At 39.7% G+C, this 22844-nt stretch overlaps 1 protein-coding gene across 1 annotated transcript; it reads right to left on the bottom strand.

Moving 5' to 3' along the window:
• Positions 1–117: 117 nt before the first annotated feature.
• LOC122784343 (NLR family CARD domain-containing protein 3-like) lies at positions 118–21262 on the bottom strand (the record flags this gene model as incomplete). Its single annotated transcript, XM_044049581.1, has 9 exons — positions 21059–21262; positions 16021–16116; positions 15666–15755; positions 15471–15584; positions 11967–12095; positions 11471–11549; positions 7881–9955; positions 7611–7784; positions 118–184 (listed from the first exon to the last, which is right to left on the bottom strand). Coding segments are annotated over exons 3-9 (2715 nt in total), but the record flags the coding sequence as incomplete, so codon positions are not given.
• Between the last annotated feature and the right edge of the window lie 1582 nt (positions 21263–22844).

Below are 22844 nucleotides of genomic sequence, written 5' to 3'. Positions count from 1 at the left end.
GAGTTCTGACCTGAGAGTCTCCAGAGAACAGTGAGGACTCTTCAGTCCATCACACAGCAGCTTCACTCCTGGATCCTGCAGGTCGTTGTTACTCAGGTCCACGTGTCTCAGACGAGAGGACACAGAGCTGAGGACTGAGGACAGAGCTTCACAGCTTCTCTCTGAGAGGTTACAGCCACTCATTCTGAGGAGGAGTTCAAGAAAATCTATTCACATATGTAATTAAAAAAATAATCAGGGACAGGTGAGGAGCGAGAGAAGGGTATCAAGGAGAAACTGCGAGCTTTCAGAAGGCCGTCCCCATCCTCTCCAGAAGAAGTATAAGCTTTGACTGATTTTTGAAGAGTTGGAAAGCTAAACAGAACGTGCTATATTCACCACATGATGAGAATATTTATGGGTCAATGACATGACGGCTAATTATACTGTCCAACTGCATTTTTTCTTGTTGAAAATATATTCGAGAAAAATATATTCAAAAATCATTAGGCATTTCATTTGTATTGCTACGGAAAGTGTAAAAATATCATGTGGTGTGACCGTCCAGTCATGAATCCAGTTTTGGACATTTATTTAAAATGAATCTTAATCTATTCAAATGTATTTTCTGCCCTATGTGGCATAAATTCTAAAGTGTTTTGTAACCTCATGTGAAATGACAGTGATCTTGTAATGACATTTCCCTCTTATTTACGTTTATTAAGTAAACTTTGTCCGAGTATGTCCATTTTATGAAATATCATGTGGTGCGACCATGAAGAAACCACCATTTTGGAACTTTCATTTTCAAAGCCACCCCAAGACAGGAAGTTACATCCCAAACAACTTTGCAGAGGACCCACAGAATCAGTTAGCAGGTTTGTAACTCTCTCTCATCTTTTAAAATAACTGCTTTTAAAATGGCTGGTAGATAGTTTTCAAATATGGATGTCATGTGGTATGATCTCAAAAACACAATAAATATTGATTTATTTTTACAAATTCATAATTTGATACCAACTTTTGTTTAGGTGTCCAATGCTATGCCTGTAAATGTTGATTGAATATGAAAATATCATGTGGTGCGACCAAAATATCCAATCATCATCACTAAATATCTTGTGGTGCACCAAATATCATGTGGTGCTAACCAAATATCTTGTGGTGCGACCAAATATCATGGTCACCAAATATCTTGTGGTGCATCATGTGGTGACCAAATATCATGTGGTGTGACCAACATCTTGTGGTGCAAATATCTTGTGGTGCATAAATATCTTGTGGTGAAAACAAATATCATGTGGTGCACAAATATCATGTGGTGCGCAAAATATCTTGTGGTGCTTAAACATCATGTGGTGCGACCAAATATCATGTGGTGCGACAATATCTTGTGGGAAATACCAAATATCATGTGGTGACCAAATATCTTACCAAATAATATCATTGTGAATCGCAAATATTAAATATTGTGGTGCGACCAAATATCATGTGGTGTGTGGGATACATTAAATATCATGTGCATGGTATCAAATATCTTGTGGTGCCAAATATGTGGTGATGTGGTGCTAAATATCTTGTGGTGCGACCAACATCATGTGGTGTATCTTGTGGTGTATCAAAACCAACTATGCTAAACTAAATATCGCATCACGCGTGCGCAATTAAATATCATGCGATCAAATTCGCGCGGTGATGCATTAAATATCTTGTGGTATACCAAATATCATGTGGTGCCAAATATCTTGTGGTACTCAAATATCATGTTGACCAAATATCTTGTGGTGCGACCAAATATCATGTGGTGCGACCAAATATCTTGTGGTGCGACCATTGCAGCTAGCTTTCAATGAGTTGTAGACTTATTTTAAAGGAAGTTTTGTGTTTTAATATCATTTTGATGGTTTATATATTTAAAAGGTAGTAAATTGTTATAATATTTAAAAGATAAAATTGTGCTTTTTCTTAATTTTTCATACAATTCAGAAGCAATGCTTTATGTTAAATCCTTATTGATAACATTGGCACAAAAAAATAAAGAACAAATATTTGTAACATGTCATGTTGCCATTATGTCTTTCTAAAGTTTAAAAAAAAAAATCCATTTCATTAGATGCCGCTCTCAAGCAGTGAAGACCGTGCGCCACAGGCAGCGTGTGAACTCTGACCCTGGGTACCTTGCAAGGAGAACAGTAAGGTTTATGTAAAAGCTAAAAAAAACTTTGTATTAAAAAGCAACTTGAATTACATGAAGTTATATTGTGTGGAGGGGATTTAAAATATAATACACATTTTAATTGAAATGTCAGTCTGCTGTATCTGAAAAAAGCCAAACTGTATACACTGTAGCTTGACACAATACTAAATTTGTTTCAGCTACCAGAGAAGAAAGCAGCAGGGAAAGATTCCTTATGTAGGGAGGTATCGTGCTTTTGCAAACAAGCCAAAATGAAAATATGCTCATGTTACCAGCCTGTAAAAGTTGACATGCGGAACACCACATCCAACATGGAGGAGGCCTCAACCTCACAGTCACAGAAGGGGGAAAGTGATCAGGGTTTATGTTTTGTGATTGTAACATACGATGAACTTCCATATGTAGGCCAAGTTCTTGAGGTTGTGGGAGAAGATATCAGGGTCAATGCTATGCGTACAGATCCTGTTGATCAGTAGTTTTACAAAGACACATACGAAGGTTAACATATAACAAAAGAGCTTTGATGATGCATTTTGATGACAACAGTGCTTTGATACCAACTATAACAATAAATAGATAAAAAGAGTTACAGTTTTGCCTGCTGGAAGGTTTTACAGTCAGGGAGTAAGAACTTATTCACGTGAATAAAAGCTCCAGATGCCATATTCTACTATAAGAAAGATGTCATAGCAGTCATCTCTGAACCTGAGCCAACAACTTCTCGCTGTTCTAAATTGAGAAGCCAAGACTGGAACAAGTTTAAAAGTTCCTGGGGTTAAGGAAATACCTAAACCATATCTCCAACATTCATATAAGAATGAGGATGATGGTATGAATAGTTAGATGTCTTCAAGTTTGATGTGTCTGAGTTCATCTTGTTCCTTACTGATTTGTGAAATGTTTACAAAAATTCACTTCAACACAGTATTTGTAAAAGAATGGCAATGAAAGTTAATGTGTTAACCAAAATGAAATTAAATGAAAAGTGTTGAAAAGAGATGTTTGTCTTCAATATTTAAATTAATAAAATCTGTTTTAAACAAATGAATTGTCTCAAGTTATGTCTATTGATTTGTAAGAGATTTAAGCTGGTTTCTTCAATATTTAAATTAATAAAATCTGTTTTAAACAAATGATTGTCTCTTATTCTATTGATTTGTAAGAGATTTAAGCTGGTTTCATCATGTGGTGCGACCACCCATCATGTGGCGCGACCATTAATAGCAATAACTGTAGCAAAATAAAAAAAGTGATACCTTCTTTCTGTGGCAGAAACTTATTCACTGATGGGGTAAGATGAAGTTAGTGGGATTTTGTTTACATTTTCATTATTTTTATGCATTTTACAGGAAAAATTAGCATGCAAACTACATGCAAAACGGTGACCATGACTTTAGAGGAATGAGGATTATATCAGTATGTATGACAATTCAACAGAAATCCAAATAATTAGTTTCTAGACACATCATTTTACTAAGAACTTGTGAAAAAAGGGTAAATATGTTGATTAAATAAATACATTTTTAAGATGATTGATGGTCGCACCACATGACATTTTGGAGGGTAACGACCAATTAATTTACGTGAAAAACCACCAAAATATCGTAATTCAAGATTTTAACATGTATGCATGTACACATGACATTGTAAAGCTTTGACCAATTGCAATAGAAATTCATATTTATCATATTTTTAAATTGACCTGTTAAAAAACCTTATATGTCATTGACCCACATACAGGCGAGGGTTGCTGTATAAGGACACATTTTCTGTGGAATGAACAGAGACCTTTTCTTTTCTTTTTTAGAGCGCCATGGTGGGGGCCCTCAGCCCACAGGTGGGAGAGGCTTTCCCTCACAGCTAGATATTTTATCTAGCTCAGGCCAGGGTCTTTTCTTAGAGACCCCGGCCTTGGGATCACTCTTTTTGTTTGTCCTTTTTTCTATTTCTTGCTTATGTTTGGTGTTGTTATTTGTTCAGGGAGCAGATCTTTCAGTTTTCATCTTGTTAAGTTTGTTGGTACACTTACAAGTAAATAAGTATGGCTAGTGACAAATGAAAATTCATTTCGTTTAATGTCAATAGGCTGTTGAATCCAGTTAAACGTAGTAAAATCCTATCTAAAGTGAGAACAGAACAAGCCCATGTGGTTTATTTACAAGAGACCCATTTGACAGACAAGGAGCATATAAAGCTAAAGAAAAGGGGCTTTACAAATCTGTTTTTTTCTTCATACAAATCAGGGCATAGAAGAGGAGTTGCTATTCTCATTTCAAACAAGCTACATTTTGAAAAAGTATTCGAAATGGGTGATAAAGAGGGCACGTTTATTTTAAGTAAGGGGTAAGATAGATGGGAATCCAATTACAATTGAATTCCAGTCTGTTGAATGATCTGTCTTTTAAGGCACAAATTAAATCAGAAATGTGTCTCTTCTTAGAATTCAATGATACTGGAGAGGTTTCACCTCCCATGTTATGGGATACTCTGAAGGCTGTTCTGAGAGGGAAAATTATAGCAATATCGTCATTTAAGAAAAAAAATAGGAATAAAAAGTGAGAGGATTTCAAAAACAAGCTAAAAGTGCTAGAAGGAAAACAGAAATTAGATTTGGCACAGAATACATTGAGAGAAATTAGACACACGAGGAATGAAATTAATAATTTGGCTACACAAGAAATCGAGAAAGATTTAATGTTTCTGAAACAGAAACACTACGAAAGTGGCTCCAAATCTATGAAAGTATTGGCATGGAAATTGAAAAAAAGGATAGCCGAAAATACAATTCATAAAATTAGGGATCCAAGGACAAAAGCGATAAAAAATAAACTAAATGAAATTCAGGAAGCTTTTGAAGTGTTTTACAAAACCTTATATTCTGAAGTCCCAGGTGGGAGTGTGGCCCAAATTGACAGCTTCCTGAATTCCCTAGATTTACCCACTCTCGATGAAAATCAAAATAAAATGATGACTGCAGATATAACTGAAGAAGAATTAAAAGTTGCAATTGGTAGACTTAAATTAAGCAAATCACCAGGATCTGATGGCTACACGGCAGAGTGGTACAAGGAATTTAAAAAAGAACTAATACCTGTTTTACTTCCTACTCTGAATTGGGCTTTAAAAAATGTGCAAACGCCACCCAGCTGGAAGGAGGCAATCATTTCAGCCATACCAAAAGAAGGCAAGGATAAAGTGGAGTGTGGCTCTTTTAGGCCAATCTCTGTTGTTAATGTGGACTATAAATGATTTACTTCTGCTATGGCCAAACGATTAGAAGAATTCCTGCCGACACTGATACATAATGATTAGACAGGTTTCATACACCAACGCTAAACACAAGACAATATACCAAAGACACTACATATTATGGATCATATACAAAGAAATCAAACTGAAGCAATTGTGATGAGCGTAGATGCTGAAAAGGCCTTTGATTCGGTTAACTGGATTTTTCTCTACAGAGTGTTGCATAGAATTGGCTTCCACGATACAATTATTAAAACCATACAGGCACTATATGACAAACCTACCGCCAGGGTCAAGGTCAATGGATATTTGTCAAATAGTTTTACCCTAGAAAGGGGCACCAGACAGGGCTGTGCATGGTCACCACTGCTCTTCGCATTATATTTGGAACCACTAGCTCAGTACATCAGACAAAAAGAAGATATTAAGGGAATCATTATTAAAGGGACGGAATATAAATTGGCCTGTTATGCAGATGATATTTTGATATACCTTGCGCAACCAACTCACTCTCTGCCTAAATTGATGCAAGCATTTGAACAATATGCCCACCAAGAGAAATCAAAAGTAGCTACCCCTTGACATGGCAAACAGAGTCCTTTAAATACTTAGGCATCAACCTACCAAAAGATCTTACAAAATTATCGGAATATAACTATTCACCCATACATAGAAAAATAAAGGATGATATAGCAAGATGGAACTTAATTCCCTTCTTTAGCCTTAGTTCAAGAATTGACTCTATTAAAATGATTATATTGCCAAGACTTTTATATTTATTTCAAACATTGCCAATAGAGATTAACCAAAACCAATTTAACAAGTGGGACAAACTGCTATCCAGGTATATAGCAGTTCGCCTCAAAACCTTACAGCTGGTTAAACAAAAGGGAGGATGAGGATATTTTAGATATTTTTTATTTTGCAGCGCCCTCCATCCCCATACAGGCAATTTTAGCTGATAATAACTTGCAAACCCACATAAATAACATTGATAATCCATGGGTGGCGTGGACCCATAAAGTATGGAAAATTATTATAAAAGAACATAAACTTGAAAATGATATTTTGGCTCTTAAATGGTGTGCTTATGATTCGGATTTTAGACCTAATAAATTGGATTCTAGATTTAAGGACTGGATAGCTAACGGTATAACAGCCTTATGTAGGGTAATGAAAGATGGAAAGTTACTCAGTTTTGAAACGCTTAAAAGGACACATGTTTTAGAAAAACAAGACTTTTATAGATACCTGCAGTTACGGCATTATGTCAATACAAAGATGAAAAATCTAACAAAGATAAACACATGTCTAATTCAATCATTAAAGCTATTAATAAAACTGTGTCAGGCTTATATAAGGGTCTGTCTAATTTGAAATCTCACTCTACTTCATATATTCAAATAAAATGGGAGAAGGAAGGAGGGATAAATATATCTGAGGAAGAATGGACAACAATTTGGAGGTATCAATGGAGATGTACCAGCTCACAGAAGTGGAGGGAATTTGGATGGAAAAGCTTGATTAGGTACTTTATTACACCTTCTCAGAAGTCTCACTATGATGATAATTCCCCTGTCTGCTGGAGGAACTGTGGAAATCAAAATGCTGACCACTACCATGTTCTCTGGAACTATCCTGTCATTAAGGGCTGGAGAGGGATACATAAGGCTCTACAGGAGATCTTTACCTGCGAAATACCCCTCGAGAGTAAGGCTATGCTTTTTGGACACATACCTGAGGAATGGCTGAAAGGGGATAAACATCAACTAAATATCTTGCTGGTGGCCTGCAAAAAGGAAAGCCCAACTTTAAATTTATGGATGGACATTACAATGGACATCTATAAAATGGAGAGGATAACTGCATTTGTTAACCATCAATTGGAGAAATTTGCTTCATACTGGGGGAACTGGGTCAAATATGTCACACTCCATAGACCTGATTTTATTTTTATAAACCAATGACTGTACTACGAAAAGGATCACTCCCTAACTTGTACATAGTTGCTAATGTGTGTTTTTCCTTTTTTCATTGTTTTTATTTTGTCTAGGCATTTAGAGCAGACAACAGATGTGAGATGTATGCATGTTTGTTTTGCCGGATGTGAATGTCTGTTTCTGAATGTCAATGAAATATAAATTATCAGAGTAGAATTGTCCATATAAATCAGCTGAGCACCAACCTGAGAGTCTCCAGAGAACAGTGAGGACTCTTCAGTCCATCACACAGCAGCTTCACTCCTGGATCCTGCAGGTCGTTGTTACTCAGGTCCACGTGTCTCAGACAAGAGGACACAGAGCTGAGGACTGAGGACAGAGCTTCACAGCTTCTCTCTGAGAGGTTACAGCCACTCAGTCTGAGGTAGAAAATAGTGATGAACAAAAGGTTAAACATGTTTGTCTTGTGCTCTTTAGAATATGTCTTATTAATATTTATATACTGATCCACGTACAGAGCTTTGTTGGAGGCTTTGACCACCGGCAGCAGCTTCAGAAGAGCCTCCTCTGAAGCAGAGTATTTCTTCAGGTCAAACTCTTCCAGATCTTTTCCTGATGACAGTAAGATGAAGACCAGAGCTGACCACTGAGCAGGAGACAGTGTCTTTCTGGACAGGCGTCCTGATGTGAGGGACTCTTGGATCTCCTCCACAAGAGAACGATGGTTCAGTTCATTCAGACAGTGGAACAGGTTGATGCTTCTCTCTGCTGACAGATTCTCACTGATCTTCTTCTTGATGTACTCAACTGTTTTCTGATTGGTCTGTGAACCACTTCCTGTTTGTGTCAGTAGACCTCTTAAGAGCTTCTGATTGGTCGCCAGTGAAAGACCCAGGAGGAAGCGGAGGGACAAGTCCAGGTGTCCATTTGGACTCAGTAAGGCCTCGTCCACAGCACTCTGGTGCAGATGATTCAGTTCAGGTTTGTTTGTTTGTATGGACCACTGGCTCGTTGTTGGTTCTTCTGACAACAGATTTGTTCCAGAGGTGATGAAGGTCAGATGAACATGAAGAGCAGCTAGAAACTCCTGAACACTCAGATGGACAAAGCAGAAGACCTTGTCCTGGTACAGGCCTCTCTCCTCTTTAAAGATCTGAGTGAAGACTCCTGAGTAAACTGAAGCTGCTGTGATATCGATGCCACACTCTGTCAGGTCTGATTCATAGAAGATCAGGTTTCCTTTCTGCAGCTGCTCAAAAGCCAGTTTCCCCAGAGACTCAATCATCTTCTTGTTCTCTGGACTCCAGTGTGGATCCATCTCAGCTCCTCCATCATATTTGACCCTCTTCACTTTGGACTGAACCACTAGGAAGTGGATGTACATCTCAGTCAGGGTCTTGGGCAGTTCTCCTCCATCTCTGGTTTTCAGCATGTTCTCCAGAACTGTTGCGGTGATCCAGCAGAAGACTGGGATGTGGCACATGATGTGGAGGCTTCGTGATGTCTGGATGTGGGAGATGATCCTCCTGGCCTTCTCCTCATCTCTGAACCTCTTCCTGAAGTAGTCCTCCTTCTGTGGGTCCTTGAACCCTCTGACCTCTGTCACCATGTCCACACAGTCAGGAGGGATCTGATTGGCTGCTGCAGGTCGTGTGGTTGTCCAGAGGCGAGCAGAGGGAAGCAGTTTCCCCCTGATGAGGTTTGTCAGCAGCACGTCCACTGAGGTGGACGCTGTGACGTCAGTCAGGATCTCAGTGTTGTGGAAGTCCAGAGGAAGTCGACACTCGTCCAGACCATCAAAGATGAAGACCACCTTAAAGTCTTCAAACCTGCAGATTCCTGCTTCTTTGGTTTCAGTGAAGAAGTGATGGATGAGTTCCACCAAACTGAACTTCTTCTCTTTCAGCACATTCAGCTCTCTGAAGGTGAAGGGAAACATGAGCTGTACGTCCTGGTTGCTTTTGTCTTCAGCCCAGTCCAGAGTGAACTTCTGTGTTAACACTGTTTTCCCAATGCCAGCCACGCCCTTTGTCATCACTCTTCTGATTGGTCTGTCTCTTCCAGCTGAGGCTTTAAAGATGTCTTCTTGTCTGATGGATGTTTCTGGTCTGTCTGGTTTCCAGGAAGCTCTTTCAATCTGTCTGACCTCATGTTCTTCATTGACCTCTCCAGTCCCTCCCTCTGTGATGTAGAGCTCTGTGAAGATCTCATTCAGAAGGGTGGTGTTTCCTGCTTTAGCCACGCCCTCAAACAAACACTGAAACTTCTTCTTCAGGTTTGATCTGAGTTCACGTCGCCAAGCTGAAGGTCTGATTTCTGACAGAACACAAGAAAATAAATCAGTGAGTGGATCATTGAGAAAATAAGATATTCTTCCTTTCACATTAAAAGTCCTCTTACTGTCAGCTAGCTTCTCCTGCTTCATCCTCTTTAAGAAGTCCTCTGTGATCTTCAGAAAGGCCTCTCTGCTGCTCCTCTGCTCCTCATCCTCCCTCTGACTCTCTGAGACTTCTGTGTGATCTGTATCCAGAACCTTGTGGATCTTCTTCAGCTCGTTCTTCACAAAGCAGATGATGTTCTCCTCCAGCAGCTGGAACAGAACATGTGAAGTTTAACCTCAGATGATCAGTGACAGAGTGAAGTCCTGCAGGTCCACAGAGCAGCATCCAGACTGTCAGGACCAGGAGCCTCATGTATAAAAGAGTGCGCAGCTTTCATACTAAAAGACGACGTACGCACAAAATGTATAAAGTACGTACGCAAAGAAAATCTCAGATTAATAAAACTGTGCATACGCCAAGTCCTGCGCACCTTTTCTTTATACATCCCATCAAACGTGAAACTGAGCGGAGATGAATGAGGAACACACCACGCCCACCCTCAAATGAATATACAAATGACTCTAAAACGCCTTTGTCCTGAAGAAAAAGGACAACTGTGGCAGCAAAGAAAGAGGGAAATAAAAGAAAAAGAAGGAAAGTGCACGATCAACTCGTCAATTTATGATGTATAAATCTGTAAAAATAGATTATTTTGGTCGTTTCTTTTGGAATTAGTGATAAACACAAAGGAACTAAATGTCAGGGTCACAACGACTGCTCTCATATTAATATTGATGCTTAAAAAACTGGCTGTGCATTGATAGTTGATCCTGTGCATGTTTTTTTCTGGTGGAACATGTATGTTTAGACATGACTGATCCATGTGAGCTGAATTTACAGATTATTTCAACAATCTATAAGTGTCACACATCATCATCTACACACATTACGCACAAAATAAGCAGACAGAGTTCACGGAGTTACTCCATGTAACCATTCATTACTGTCACTGATTGTGTTGTGGATGCTGCGCCTTTCTCTTCCGATGAAAGGCTCAGCGGTGGCGGAATAACTTTTTCGTAGTTATTTCGTTATCGTGTGGATTAAAATGGGATAAAGAAAATGTTCTACTCAACGTTCAAGTCCCGTTTTCTTACAACAAATGAGTCTGTAACTTTATTTTGTGTTTAAAACATTATAGACTGACGTGTGTTCATGTGTTCATGTGTTCATGTCAGCAGCTGTGTTTACATCACTGTGTTACATAAAGAAAATATTCATCTGTGGAAAACTAATTTCAGTAATTTGCTCAAAGTAAATAAGTGAGTCTCCCTCTCTCTCACACACACACACACACACACACAGGTCTGTAGTGTGTGTGTGTGTGCTCACAGGATCAGTTTCGTCTTCAGTGTCCTCTCTGATGTTATCCACATATGTTCAAACGTACGTGGTGTATCAGTATTGTTTGTCACAGAAAATTCATGTTTGTCACTGTAGACACATTAATAATATTATTTTCAAACACTGTGATAAGTTTCAGAGCTTAATATTGCAGCGTCTCCACCTGACAAGAGTTTGCGGAGCTCTCGGCAAATTCTCACGGCAGCTCGAGAGTTTGCGCTGCGATGCGCAACTTCCACGCCAAGTACATTTTTATACATGCCGTCTGTGCGTGAAAGCAAGCGTACGCCGTCTTTTTGTGCGTACGCACGGTTTATACATGAGGCCCCAGGACTCTGCTTCAGTATTAACAGTAGTGTCATGTTTGTACATTTACACACCTTAAATATGGAGTCCAGGTCTGCTCCATGCTGCTGGACAGACTGACCACTGAGAACCTCTGTCCTCTGCTGATCAACTCTGAGGAGAAAAGATTCAGTGTCATTTACTAAACAATCATTTGTTTCTACCAGGTTTTCAATGTGCTGCACCTACGATTCTTCTTCAGCCAAGTTCACATGACATGAGTTTGACAGGTTGGAGACAAAAGTCCCTGAAGGACAGTCTCTAGTGTTTGTTATGTGTGAAGTCTCAAAGACACAATCAGAGAGGCTTGTCCATGAGTCCCTGACCAATCACGGACTCTGACTAGATTTACTGCTGGAAACGTATTCAGAGACGAGGACAGGCTGAAGACGTTTAGTGGAGACAGAAAAACAACATTGGTCCACCAAAGAGAAGAAGAGTGTTTTTCTGGATTCAACATGTTTTGGACTAGACAGGCTCCCCCTGGTGGAGGATCATGTAAGTGTGTGTTACTATGTGTGAAATCCTTACATCAGTTCACCATGTTTTTGTCCATCCTTGAAGCTAATAAGACGATCTATAGACAAGTCACTCTTCATGGACACACAGCTGGGTCCAGGTCCAGGTCCGGCAGAGTCTGGTCCCTGTTGATGGATCCTCCTACAAACACACAACATGACATGTAAATACAACATCTGCTGTGACTGATCTCATTAAGGTTGGACAATAACACAAAGGAAGATAACAAGGAAATCATAGTAGAAAGATTTAATGAATTCTTTGTCAATGTGGGGCCGAATCTGGCAAAGGACATTCCTGACTCACTCCTTCACTGGGACCACTTTGATAAGGACAGAGACACAAACCCCAGCACAATGTTTCTCACCCCAGTGAAGGACAGAGAGATTAGACACCTGGTCAACAAATGCGTAGCAAGAACATCCACAGATGTTGATGACCTCGACATGAAGCTAATTAAGAAAGTAATAGTTAAAATCGTTTCACCTCTAACACACATCTGCAACCTGTCATTTCAAACAGGAACATTTCCCACCAAAATTAAAGTGGCGAAAGTAGTGCCATTGTTCAAGAAAGGGGACATACAGAAATGTACTAACTACAGACCAGTCTCAATACTACCACAACTGTCAAAAATTCTGGAGAAACTATTTAACGATAGGCTAGACAACTTCATTAACACAACCTGCTATACGACAGCCAATATGGATTCAGAAGAAACCACTTGACGGCGCGAGCTTTAACTGAGTCTGTGGAAACCATCACTGATGCTGTTGACCAGAAATGACATTCAATAGGAATATTCATAGACCTGAAAAAAGCATTTGACACCATCAATTATGATATTTTGATAGCTAAACTGGAGAGATATGGTATTAGAGGCATAGCACTGGAATGGGTCAAGAGTTATCTTCACAACGGATCTCAATATGTTAAGATGGGCGATAACACACATTGACTTGCTTGGACATAGTTTGTGGAGTCCCACAGGGGTCACTGCTGGGTCCAAAACTGTTTATACTATACATTAATGACATATGCAAGGTATCCAATATTCTGAAATTAATACTATTCGCAGATGACACTAATATTTTCTGTTCGGGGGATGACTTGAACCAATCAGTGGAAACAGTCAATAATGAAATGGCCAAGCTGCATGTGTGGTTTAATATAAATAAACTATCACTAAATTTAGAGAAAACTAAATATATGCTGTATGGGGAAAAAGGCCGTAAGACTAGTATTAACATACAAGTTAATGGACATCAAAATAAAAACATCATAATACAAAAGACTGTGGAAACTTTCCACATGGAAAGTGCAGTTTTATTGATGAGAACTCACTGTGAGACTGTGTACACAGGTACCATGTCTTTTGCAATGTGGCCTGTTATAGCGTCTGTAACGCCTTTATGTCTGGTGGACGTCGACTCATACGGTGTAACGCTAGTGAACGCATCATCACTTAACACTTCTTTTGGGATGACTGAGAAGTCCCCGGTGTTTCTCTCATTGTAATACACTCATGGTGTTGTTTCAGGTGGTGAAACATGTTTGTTGTGCTACCTCGCTTCGTCGCAATTTTCGCCAAGCACGACCTGCACAACACCTCGCTCGGGTTGACATCATCCTTTTTAAATCCAAAATACCTCCAAATAATGGAGGATAATTTATGTTTAAGCACAAAATCGCCACCGGCCGCATTATCTTCCGCGCTCATGTCACTTTTCTTTCCCGCCGTGTGTGTGTGTGTGTGCGCGCGTCTCAGTCTCCGTCTCCCTCCCGCCCTCCTATGTTTGTCATTGGTTGGCTTCAGCTGTCGATCCACAGCAAGCATGAAATAAGGTTTGTGGTTGGCTGGCCGCAGTGGTGCATTCAAGTGCGATCGTAAAAATGAAATTTACTGTGACCGCCAGAGCTGTACATGCAGGGCGAGCGCGGGGGAAAATCTATATTGTTTATATCGTTGCTTTTTCGATATGAATATCTTGAATGTTCATATCTCGATATCGATACGATAACACCAGACACTTAAAAGGTAAGCTGGCCAGGAGTGTGTCCATACTTTGGAGGGCACAAAAACTATTAAACCAGAAGGCACTATACTTGTTGTACTGTGCACTAGTCTCTCCACACCTGCAATACTGTGCAGAGGTCTGGGGACACACTTACAAAACCACTACTTATCCCCTGTTTATACTCCAAAAAAGAGCCTTGAGAATTCTACAATATGCCAGTTACAGAGAACATACAAATCAACTATTTATCAAATCAAAAATACTCAAATTATATGACTTAATAAAATACCACACAGTACAGATGATTTACAGGGCTGCCAACAAAAACCTCCCTCACAATCTACAGACATTATTCCTGACCAGAGGGGAGGGACACAATCTAAGAGGGAACATGATGTTCAGGCAGAGAAGGGTAAGAACTACATTAAAATCCTTTACCATATCAGTCACGGGGGTCAGACAGTGGAATAATCTGGACGAGGAGATGAAAAAATCAGCAAAACTGAGTGTATTTAAAAAGAAGTATGTAGAGATGACTATTAAACAATACTGAATGACCCAGGAAGAAAGTATGACAAACGTCAGGGACAGAAATCTGTAGACACCGTGTGGGAACGGCAGTGGAAGCAAATGTAACCAAACAAAAACAAGAAGTGAATGTACCCAAACAACAGCTGACATTCGGAAACACAAATGTCAACACATGAGAAGTACTTAGCTGCCCCTGTGAACCGAGTCACAATGGAGAATCAATTGATCCAAGATGGAACTGCTAAGCTCGTCACTGAATGTGATCGACAAAGTGTTCTCAACAAGAAGTGCAGGTTCTAGTGAACCTAGTTGCCCAGATGGGACCTTCATGGCTGGCTACAATGGGGACGGATGGGAGTCTGATTGACTGTCTAGAGCTAGACTACTACATCTCTGAGTGCTACCTGATGCTGAAACATGTTTGTCAAAATGTCCTAAGAAAAAGAATATTTATGTGTTGTATGATGAAAATATGTATTCTGTGGATATTGGGGGCGGGACTAGATAAGCTTTTGCTTCTCCCCCTTTCCCTTTCGGTTATGTGTATTGTGTGATGAGTGATCTAACTGACATGACCGAAATATATAAATAAATTAATTAATGATCTACAGTATCAGGAGACACAAGGAAAACAGGTTTGTGTCAGAAATGGTTGAGTGTGACCCAGATGGTGTCAAACACTACACTGATTAACACATTTAAGACTTCCACATCTTCAGTCAGATCACTTTACCCAAACCCAAGCATGTGAGCCAGGACTGTTCCACAATTATTCAACACTTCTTATTTTTTCATGGGTCCAGATCTGAGATTAAATGGGGACGGGTCTGTTTGGGACTTGGGTCCAGAATGTCTTGGGTCTGCATGGGTGTGGGTCTGAATTCTCAAATATTAGGTGTCTCTGGTGCTACATGGTGGATCATTTGAGTTGTTGACCTGTGAAGACCTCCACCCTCCATCATCTGACCTCTGTTCTTGTTTGAAGTTCAAAGGTTCATACATGGACCGGTCACTCTTCATGGACACACAGCTGGGTCCAGGTCCAGGTCTGGGAGAGTCTGGTCTCTGTTGATGGATCCTCCTACAAACACATGATAGGTAAATAAAACACTGAGCTGTGACATGGAGACGAGTCACATGATCCATGAGATCCTCATCTCACCTCTGACCCTCATGTTCCTCACACAGAGTGGTTTTAGAGGGCGGAGCTTCCTCTTCACTGGCCTTGATCTGATTCATAGCAGAGCGCCACCTGCTGGGAGAATAAAACTCGCTCATTACAAGTTCTGCTAACATGGGTGGACCACATTGACCTAATGTGGGCCGGTCAGCAAGAAGACTTTATTTAACCACAGAATTGGCCGACATGACCCTCATTGGCTGACTGAACAATCGGCACAGCCCATTGGTTTATGCTAATAATGGAGTGTCAGTCACTCAGTTACTGGTTCATTTCAAAGAGCCGTTAAAAAGATTTGACTCGTTCGTGAACGTCACAGCTCCGACTCACAACTCACTCAAGACGCTGTTTGCATCACACTTTACAGCCCTTCACTGCAGGTGAGTCCACTGGTTTAACAGAAGAGCCCGCCCTCTGGTGGTCAGGTAAGAAGCTGCCCAATAGATAGATACATATGTATGTTAAACATCTGGACTTTGCTGAACGTCTGTGAAGTGATTCTGCTGCTGAACAGCGAACAAAACACAGACCAAAGTTTTCTAAAGTGTTATCTGAAGGAAATATGATGAATGTGATCAAATAACTGCTCTGATCTGAACTTTACACTCAACTCCATCAACTGCAGTCAAATATTAACAGAATCAGATCTTATCACTGAACAATGATCTCGACACATAAACTTATACAGTTCTAACTCTAATCGACTCGACTCAGTTTAGTATCAGCCATGTTGTTTTCCATGACTTCACAGTGCAGCCTTTTTCAAACTGGGGGGCGGGCCCCCCTGGGGGGGCGTGGAGACTCTCCAGGGGGGAGCGAGTTCTTAAGTCCTAACTAAAGTTTAGCAGGCGGAACTTTTGGTCTCGCTGTAAGCTGGACTCATTTAAGTGACGTACCACAACAAAACCTACACTGGTGACAAGGTTTGGATAATAGAGAAGTTTCTGAGGGACAAAAAGAAAACTGTGCATCTAACAACAAGCCAACGTCAGCCGAACAGAACAATGACAGCATTTGTATTGTTGAAACAAAAAAATTAATTGCACAGCAAATGATTGATATTTGTAAAATATTCTTTGTTATCCAAATGTATTTATTGTTTAAAAAATGACGCTATTATAGTTATAATTGCACATTTCATATTTTCCCCTCCAAAGGGGGTCCCAACATAAAAATTTTGGGAACCACTGTCATAGTGCCTCCTCAAAGTGGGCGGAGTCATCACAGGAAGCCTGCGTGATACTATACTATAACATTTGTGTTTGTGGTTAAAGGAGGTTTTTGCTCGATCGACGCATCCCTCAGTTAGCACAACAGAACCAAAACCCGAGCACGCTCTGATCAACAACAGACCAGCAAAACCAAACAACTCTCCTCCACTACCTGGCTGACAGTCATCTTTTTCTGACTCTGCCCCCTGCTGGCAGCGTAAAACATAGTTAAATAACAGTCTTTTGTAACAGAATCTGTAAAATAGACTATAATTACTATTCAGGTGTTACACTAACACCCGATACAAAGGTGGCACTGGAATGTTAAGGCGATTTAGGATTTAAGGCAGGGGTGTCAAACTCAAATACAGAGTGGTAAATATCAAAATAAACCTTTTCCACAGGCTAATAATACATTTGAAAATAAAATAACAATAATGAATGAATCAAACATTCAAGCCTTGAAGTAGCAAGAGAAAGTGCATGAATGAAACGTTAATTATTGCTCAGTTTGCTACACTGATTTGTTTTAACACTGAATATGGAACAAGCAACGCTTATATAACTTAATAGTGCAAAATCAACTTTCAAAAAAACAAACGAAAAAACATCAATGGCATATTAAATAAAATTTAGATCAAAAATTGAATGCCTCTTTTCTATTTGCAGCCTTCTGAGGTAAATATCAACATTAACTTTTTCCACATGCTAATAAATTTGAAAATAAAATAACAAAACAATGCGCCAAAACAACAGCAGATCATTTTGGGATTTGTAGTATTAGCGGTGCCGCTGTATAATACCGGCGGGCCAGCTCTAATGTTAATTTGATATTGCCTCAAGGGCCAAATTAAATTACACGGCAGGCCAAATTTGGCCCGTGGGCCAGAGTTTGACACCCATGATTTAAGGAGTCGTTTGAAGATGGAGTGACAGATTCAGAAATGTCCTCCACGCTGCAGCGGGTCTTCACTTCCGTCTTCAGTTGTGTGGACACAGACGTCTGATGATTGTTTTTGCTGCCAAGGTTTTATAGAACAGTGAATAAAGACTGGGATTTGTAAAGTTTCAGGAATTTATTTGAAATTTTGCCATTTCTTTGAGAAATCTTGGTAGAAACTGGTTTACAAAAGAATCCTTGAACACTGTAGAGTATTGAGCTGAAAGGATCAGCCAGTAAAAATCTGGACACTGGTACTGTTCATAAGTGGCTTTGGAACTATGTTCATTTTCTGGTGGTGTCCAGAAAACAACATTGGGTTTTTAGATAACTGGCAAAACTTCTGGGGGAAACCTGGTCTCATGAGGAGAGACGGCGTCCATCCCACTTTGGATGGAGCAGCTCTCTTATCTAGCAGCTTAGGACATTTTATTAGAAACCCATGACAATCCAGAGCTGAGACCAGGACACAGAGTTGCAGTCTTTCATGCTTCTCTGTGCTTCTTTTCGAGCAGTCACCAATTAAAAACCCCATAGAGACTGTGTCTGTCCCTCGACCTACTAAAGTAAAAACTAAAGTAAATAAAGTAAATAAATCAATAACAAACAGAAGAGGAGTTAGACATTCTAACTTAATAAAGATTAATACCAACAATAAAATAGAGTCAAATAATACCACTTTTAAATGTGGACTATTAAATATAAGGTCTCTCTCCTCAAAATCTGTTTTAATAAATGATCTTATCTCCGACAATTGTATTGATTTATTCTGTGTAACTGAAACTTGGTTACATGAAGACGATTACGTCAGTCTAAATGAGTCAACTCCACCCACTCATGCTAATACCCATATTCCTAGAAGCTCAGGCCGAGGAGGAGGAGTAGCAGCCATTTTTAATACTAGATTATTAATCAATCCCAAGCCCAAACCAGGATATTCATCGTTCGAAAGCCTTATTCTTAATCTATCTCATCCTAGTTGTAAATCACAGAAACCAATTATAATAGTCACAGTTTATCGTCCACCTGCACCTTATTCAGAGTTTCTATCAGAGTTCTCTGAGTTCTTATCTGAGTTGGTGCTTAAAACAGATCAAATCATAATTGTAGGGGATTTCAACATCCATGTAGATGTTGACCGTGATAGTCTTAGCTGCGCATTTAACTCGCTGTTGGAATCAATAGGTTTTATTCAACACGTTAATAAACCAACTCATTGCCTTAATCACACCCTCGACCTTGTTTTAACTTATGGTATTGATATTGATAATTTAAACATAGTTCCTCAAAACCCTCTCCTTACTGATCATTATTTACTCACATTTAATTGTTCAATAATGAACTACAATAACATAAATAAGAAATACAGCTACAGCCGGTGCCTGTCTGATAATAATATTAATACATTCAAAGAGACAGTGCAACCTTTATTTAACTCGGTGCCATATGTCAGTACATCTGAAGGTACCTTTTGTGATTTTACTCCCGCCCTCATAGATAACCTTGTTGATAGTACAGCAGCCTCACTGCGTACTACATTAGATTGTGTTGCCCCTCTGAAAAAGAAAGTGGTGAATCAGATGAGACGAGCACCATGGTTTAACTCCAATACTCGTGCTCTTAAACAGACGTTACGTAGATTAGAAAGAAAATGGCGTTCCAGTAACCTAGAGGAACTTCATATAGCCTGGAAAGATGGTTTTGTAGCTTACAAAAAAGCCCTACACAAAGCTAGAGTTGCCTATTATTCTTCTCTAATTGAAGAAAATAAGAATAATCATAGATTTCTTTTCAGCACTGTAGCCAGGCTGACACAGAGCCACAGCTCCACTGAACCATCTATTCCTTTAACACTGAGCAGTGATGACTTTATCAACGTCTTTGTGAATAAAATAACATCAATTAGAGAAAAAATGGATCATCTCCTCCCTCATATTGGGACTGACTCATCTTCTAGCACAAGAGCTTTAGAAGCACCAGGTGCACAGTTAGACAGTTTCTCCCCTATAGATCTCCCTGAGTTAACATCATTAGTTTCATCATCTAAGCCATCAACCTGTCAGTTAGATCCTATCCCCACCAAACTGTTTAAAGATGTGTTTCCTTTAATTAACAACTCTATATTAACTCAAATTAATCTATCCTTATTAACTGGATATGTGCCCCAAACGTTTAAAGTAGCAGTTATTAAACCCCTTCTAAAAAAAGCGACCCTTGACCCAGATATTTTAGCTAATTACCGACCTATATCTAATCTTCCCTTTGTTTCTAAAATCTTAGAAAAGGCAGTTGCTAATCAATGATGTGAATATTTGCGCATTAATGGCCTGTTTGAAGATTTTCAGTCAGGTTTTAGATTAAACCATAGCACAGAAACAGCACTAGTTAAAGTTAGTAACTCAGATAATGGTCTAGTTTCTTTACTTGTCCTGTTAGATCTTAGTGCTGCATTTGACACCATTGATCATAATATTCTACTGCAGAGATTGGAGCAGACGCTTGGTATCACAGGTGCTGCCCTCTGCTGGTTTAAATCATACTTATCTGATAGATTCCACTTTGTTCATGTTAATGATAAAACCTCACTACAAACAACAGTGAGCACTGATTCCAGTGTGTAATATCACATGTCAACCAGCAGATGTCAGCATTTATACTGTGTCAGCAGAGCTGCTTCAAAAGGGTTGGGCCTTCTTCACGTTCAGAGGAACCAGGACATGTTCACATCCCATAATAAGACAATTTTGCAGTATTACACCAGACATTTAAGCCTCTCAGTGTCACTACAGGGTCAATTCATTCTGTGTAAAAACCTCAGTCACTGAACAAGAGTCAGTGACGTGAGATTCATGAGCTTCACAGTAAAAACATCACGTCCACTCAGTTACAGTGTTGTTTTTGTCAATGATGACAAAATAATTTTGTTGACGCCCCTTTTTTTTAGTAGAGTCGGTCGCGGCGCACCACCGGCGGAGGAAATTTCATTCTGCCCAACAGTAATCTCCATTACTTATTGACCTAAATGGATTTGTTAAAAGACTATACTTCTTTCTTTTTTTAAACTAAAACTGATTAAAACGTTTTTGAGTTTGACTAAAATTGGACTAAAACTATCACATATAGAAATGACTAAAACTAATCAGCGTTCTAGTCCAAAAAAACGTTTTAGCTCAGTTACAAAGTTCTTTTTCACATGTGTGATGAGATGAGTTTAGTTCTGTTACCTTGTGAAAGCAGGAAATGATCGTCATGAAGCTGCTGAACGTCTGTGAAGTGATTCTGCTGCTGAACAGCGAACAAAACACAGACCAAAGTTTTCTCAAGTGTTATCTGAAGGAAATGTGATGAATGTGATCAAATAACTGCTCTGATCTGAACTTTACACTCAACTCCATCAACTGCAGTCAAATATTAACAGAATCAGATCTTATCACTGAACAATGATCTCGACACATAAACTTATACAGTTCTAAGTCTAATCGACTCATTTCCCATCAACTGCTTCCTTCTCAGCCCCAGAGGCACCTCTCCCATCTCTACCTGTAACGCAGGTACTGGCGTTGTCTTAACAGCTCCACTGCAGACTCTCAGCGCCTGAATCACATCCAGCTTCTTAAGCCTTGATCTAGCAGCTGACCCATAGGCAATGCTGCCATAATCAAACACTGATGGTATTAAAGCCACATACACTAGCTCCCCAACTCCTACCTGTCAAACATCGCAACACATTGATCACTTTTTTGCATTTCTCTTCTATTCTACCAATATGCCCTGCCCATGTTAACTGTGAGTCAAACACTACACCCACAAATGTAAATGTTCCAACTCTTTGCAGCTCATTCCCGTACATTTTCAGTTTCATTCCTTCCTCTCTTGGTTTCCTGCTAAAATACACTGTCTAGGTTTTTTTCCACTGAGAACTGGCATCCCCAGTCATAGCCCCACTCCACCACCTCATCAATAGCCCCTTGTACTTTGCCCACAACATATGCCACATTCCTTCCTCTTTTCCACAAGGCCCCATCATCCACAAAGAGTGACCTACCTATCTCCTCTGGTACTTTTGAGAACACGTCATTGATCATTAGTGTAAAGAGTAAAGGGCTAATCACACTCCCTTGAGGGGTCCCATTCTCTACTTAATCCAGTTGTACACCCTTCCTCTTATACCCATCTTGCACAGCTTTATTAATAATCCTTCCTTCCACATCATATCATATGCTTTCTCAATATCAAAAAACACTGCCACTACTGCTTCTTTATTTGCCTGTGCCTTTCTTATCTCTGTCTCTAGCCTTATCACTGCATCCATTGTGTTTCTTCCTTTTCTAAAACCACTTTGATCATTTGCCAGCATTTCTGGTTTTTCAAGATCATATGTTAATCTTTCTGTTATCATCCTTTCCATTATTTTGCACAGATTTGATGTTAAGGCTATTGGCCTGTAACTAGTGGGTTGTGTGGGATCCTTACTGGGTGTTCTTATGGGGACCACTACTGCTTCTTTCCAGGCACTTGGTAATCTTCCCTCTTTCCATACCTTGTTGTACAATAGCAGCAACTTTAATAATGCTCTCTCCCTTAGTTGTTTTAGCATTATATTGCATATCTTATCTTTCCCTGGGGAGGTTGGTCTTGATTTATTTATTGCCCTCGTCATTTCTGCCATAGTAAATGGTTCGTCAGTTGCTTCTCCTGTTTCTTCCCTCCTGTCTAGCACACCTGGATACTGATTCATTGTTTTCTCTCTCCTCCTCCTCCTCCCCTCTTCTGATAGATTTTCAATGCCATGTACTCTTGCAAATGACTTTGCCATCATTTCTGTCTTATCCCTGTTAGAAAGTGCAGTCTCCTCCCCACACATCATGACCGGATAATCCCATACCTTTCTATCTCCCCCCATCTTTTTTATCATTCCCATACTTCTCCTACAGGTGTCGTTCTTCCTATTTTTTCACATAATTCTCTCCAGCTTGCCCTCTTGGCCTGGCATATTGTTCTTGTCACTAC

The sequence above is a fragment of the Solea senegalensis genome, linkage group LG17 (genome assembly GCF_019176455.1).
Source record: "Solea senegalensis isolate Sse05_10M linkage group LG17, IFAPA_SoseM_1, whole genome shotgun sequence".
Taxonomy (NCBI): Eukaryota; Metazoa; Chordata; class Actinopteri; order Pleuronectiformes; family Soleidae; genus Solea; species Solea senegalensis.
The sequence above is the reverse complement of the archived record's forward strand: the minus strand, read 5'-3'. Positions and strand labels throughout refer to the sequence as shown.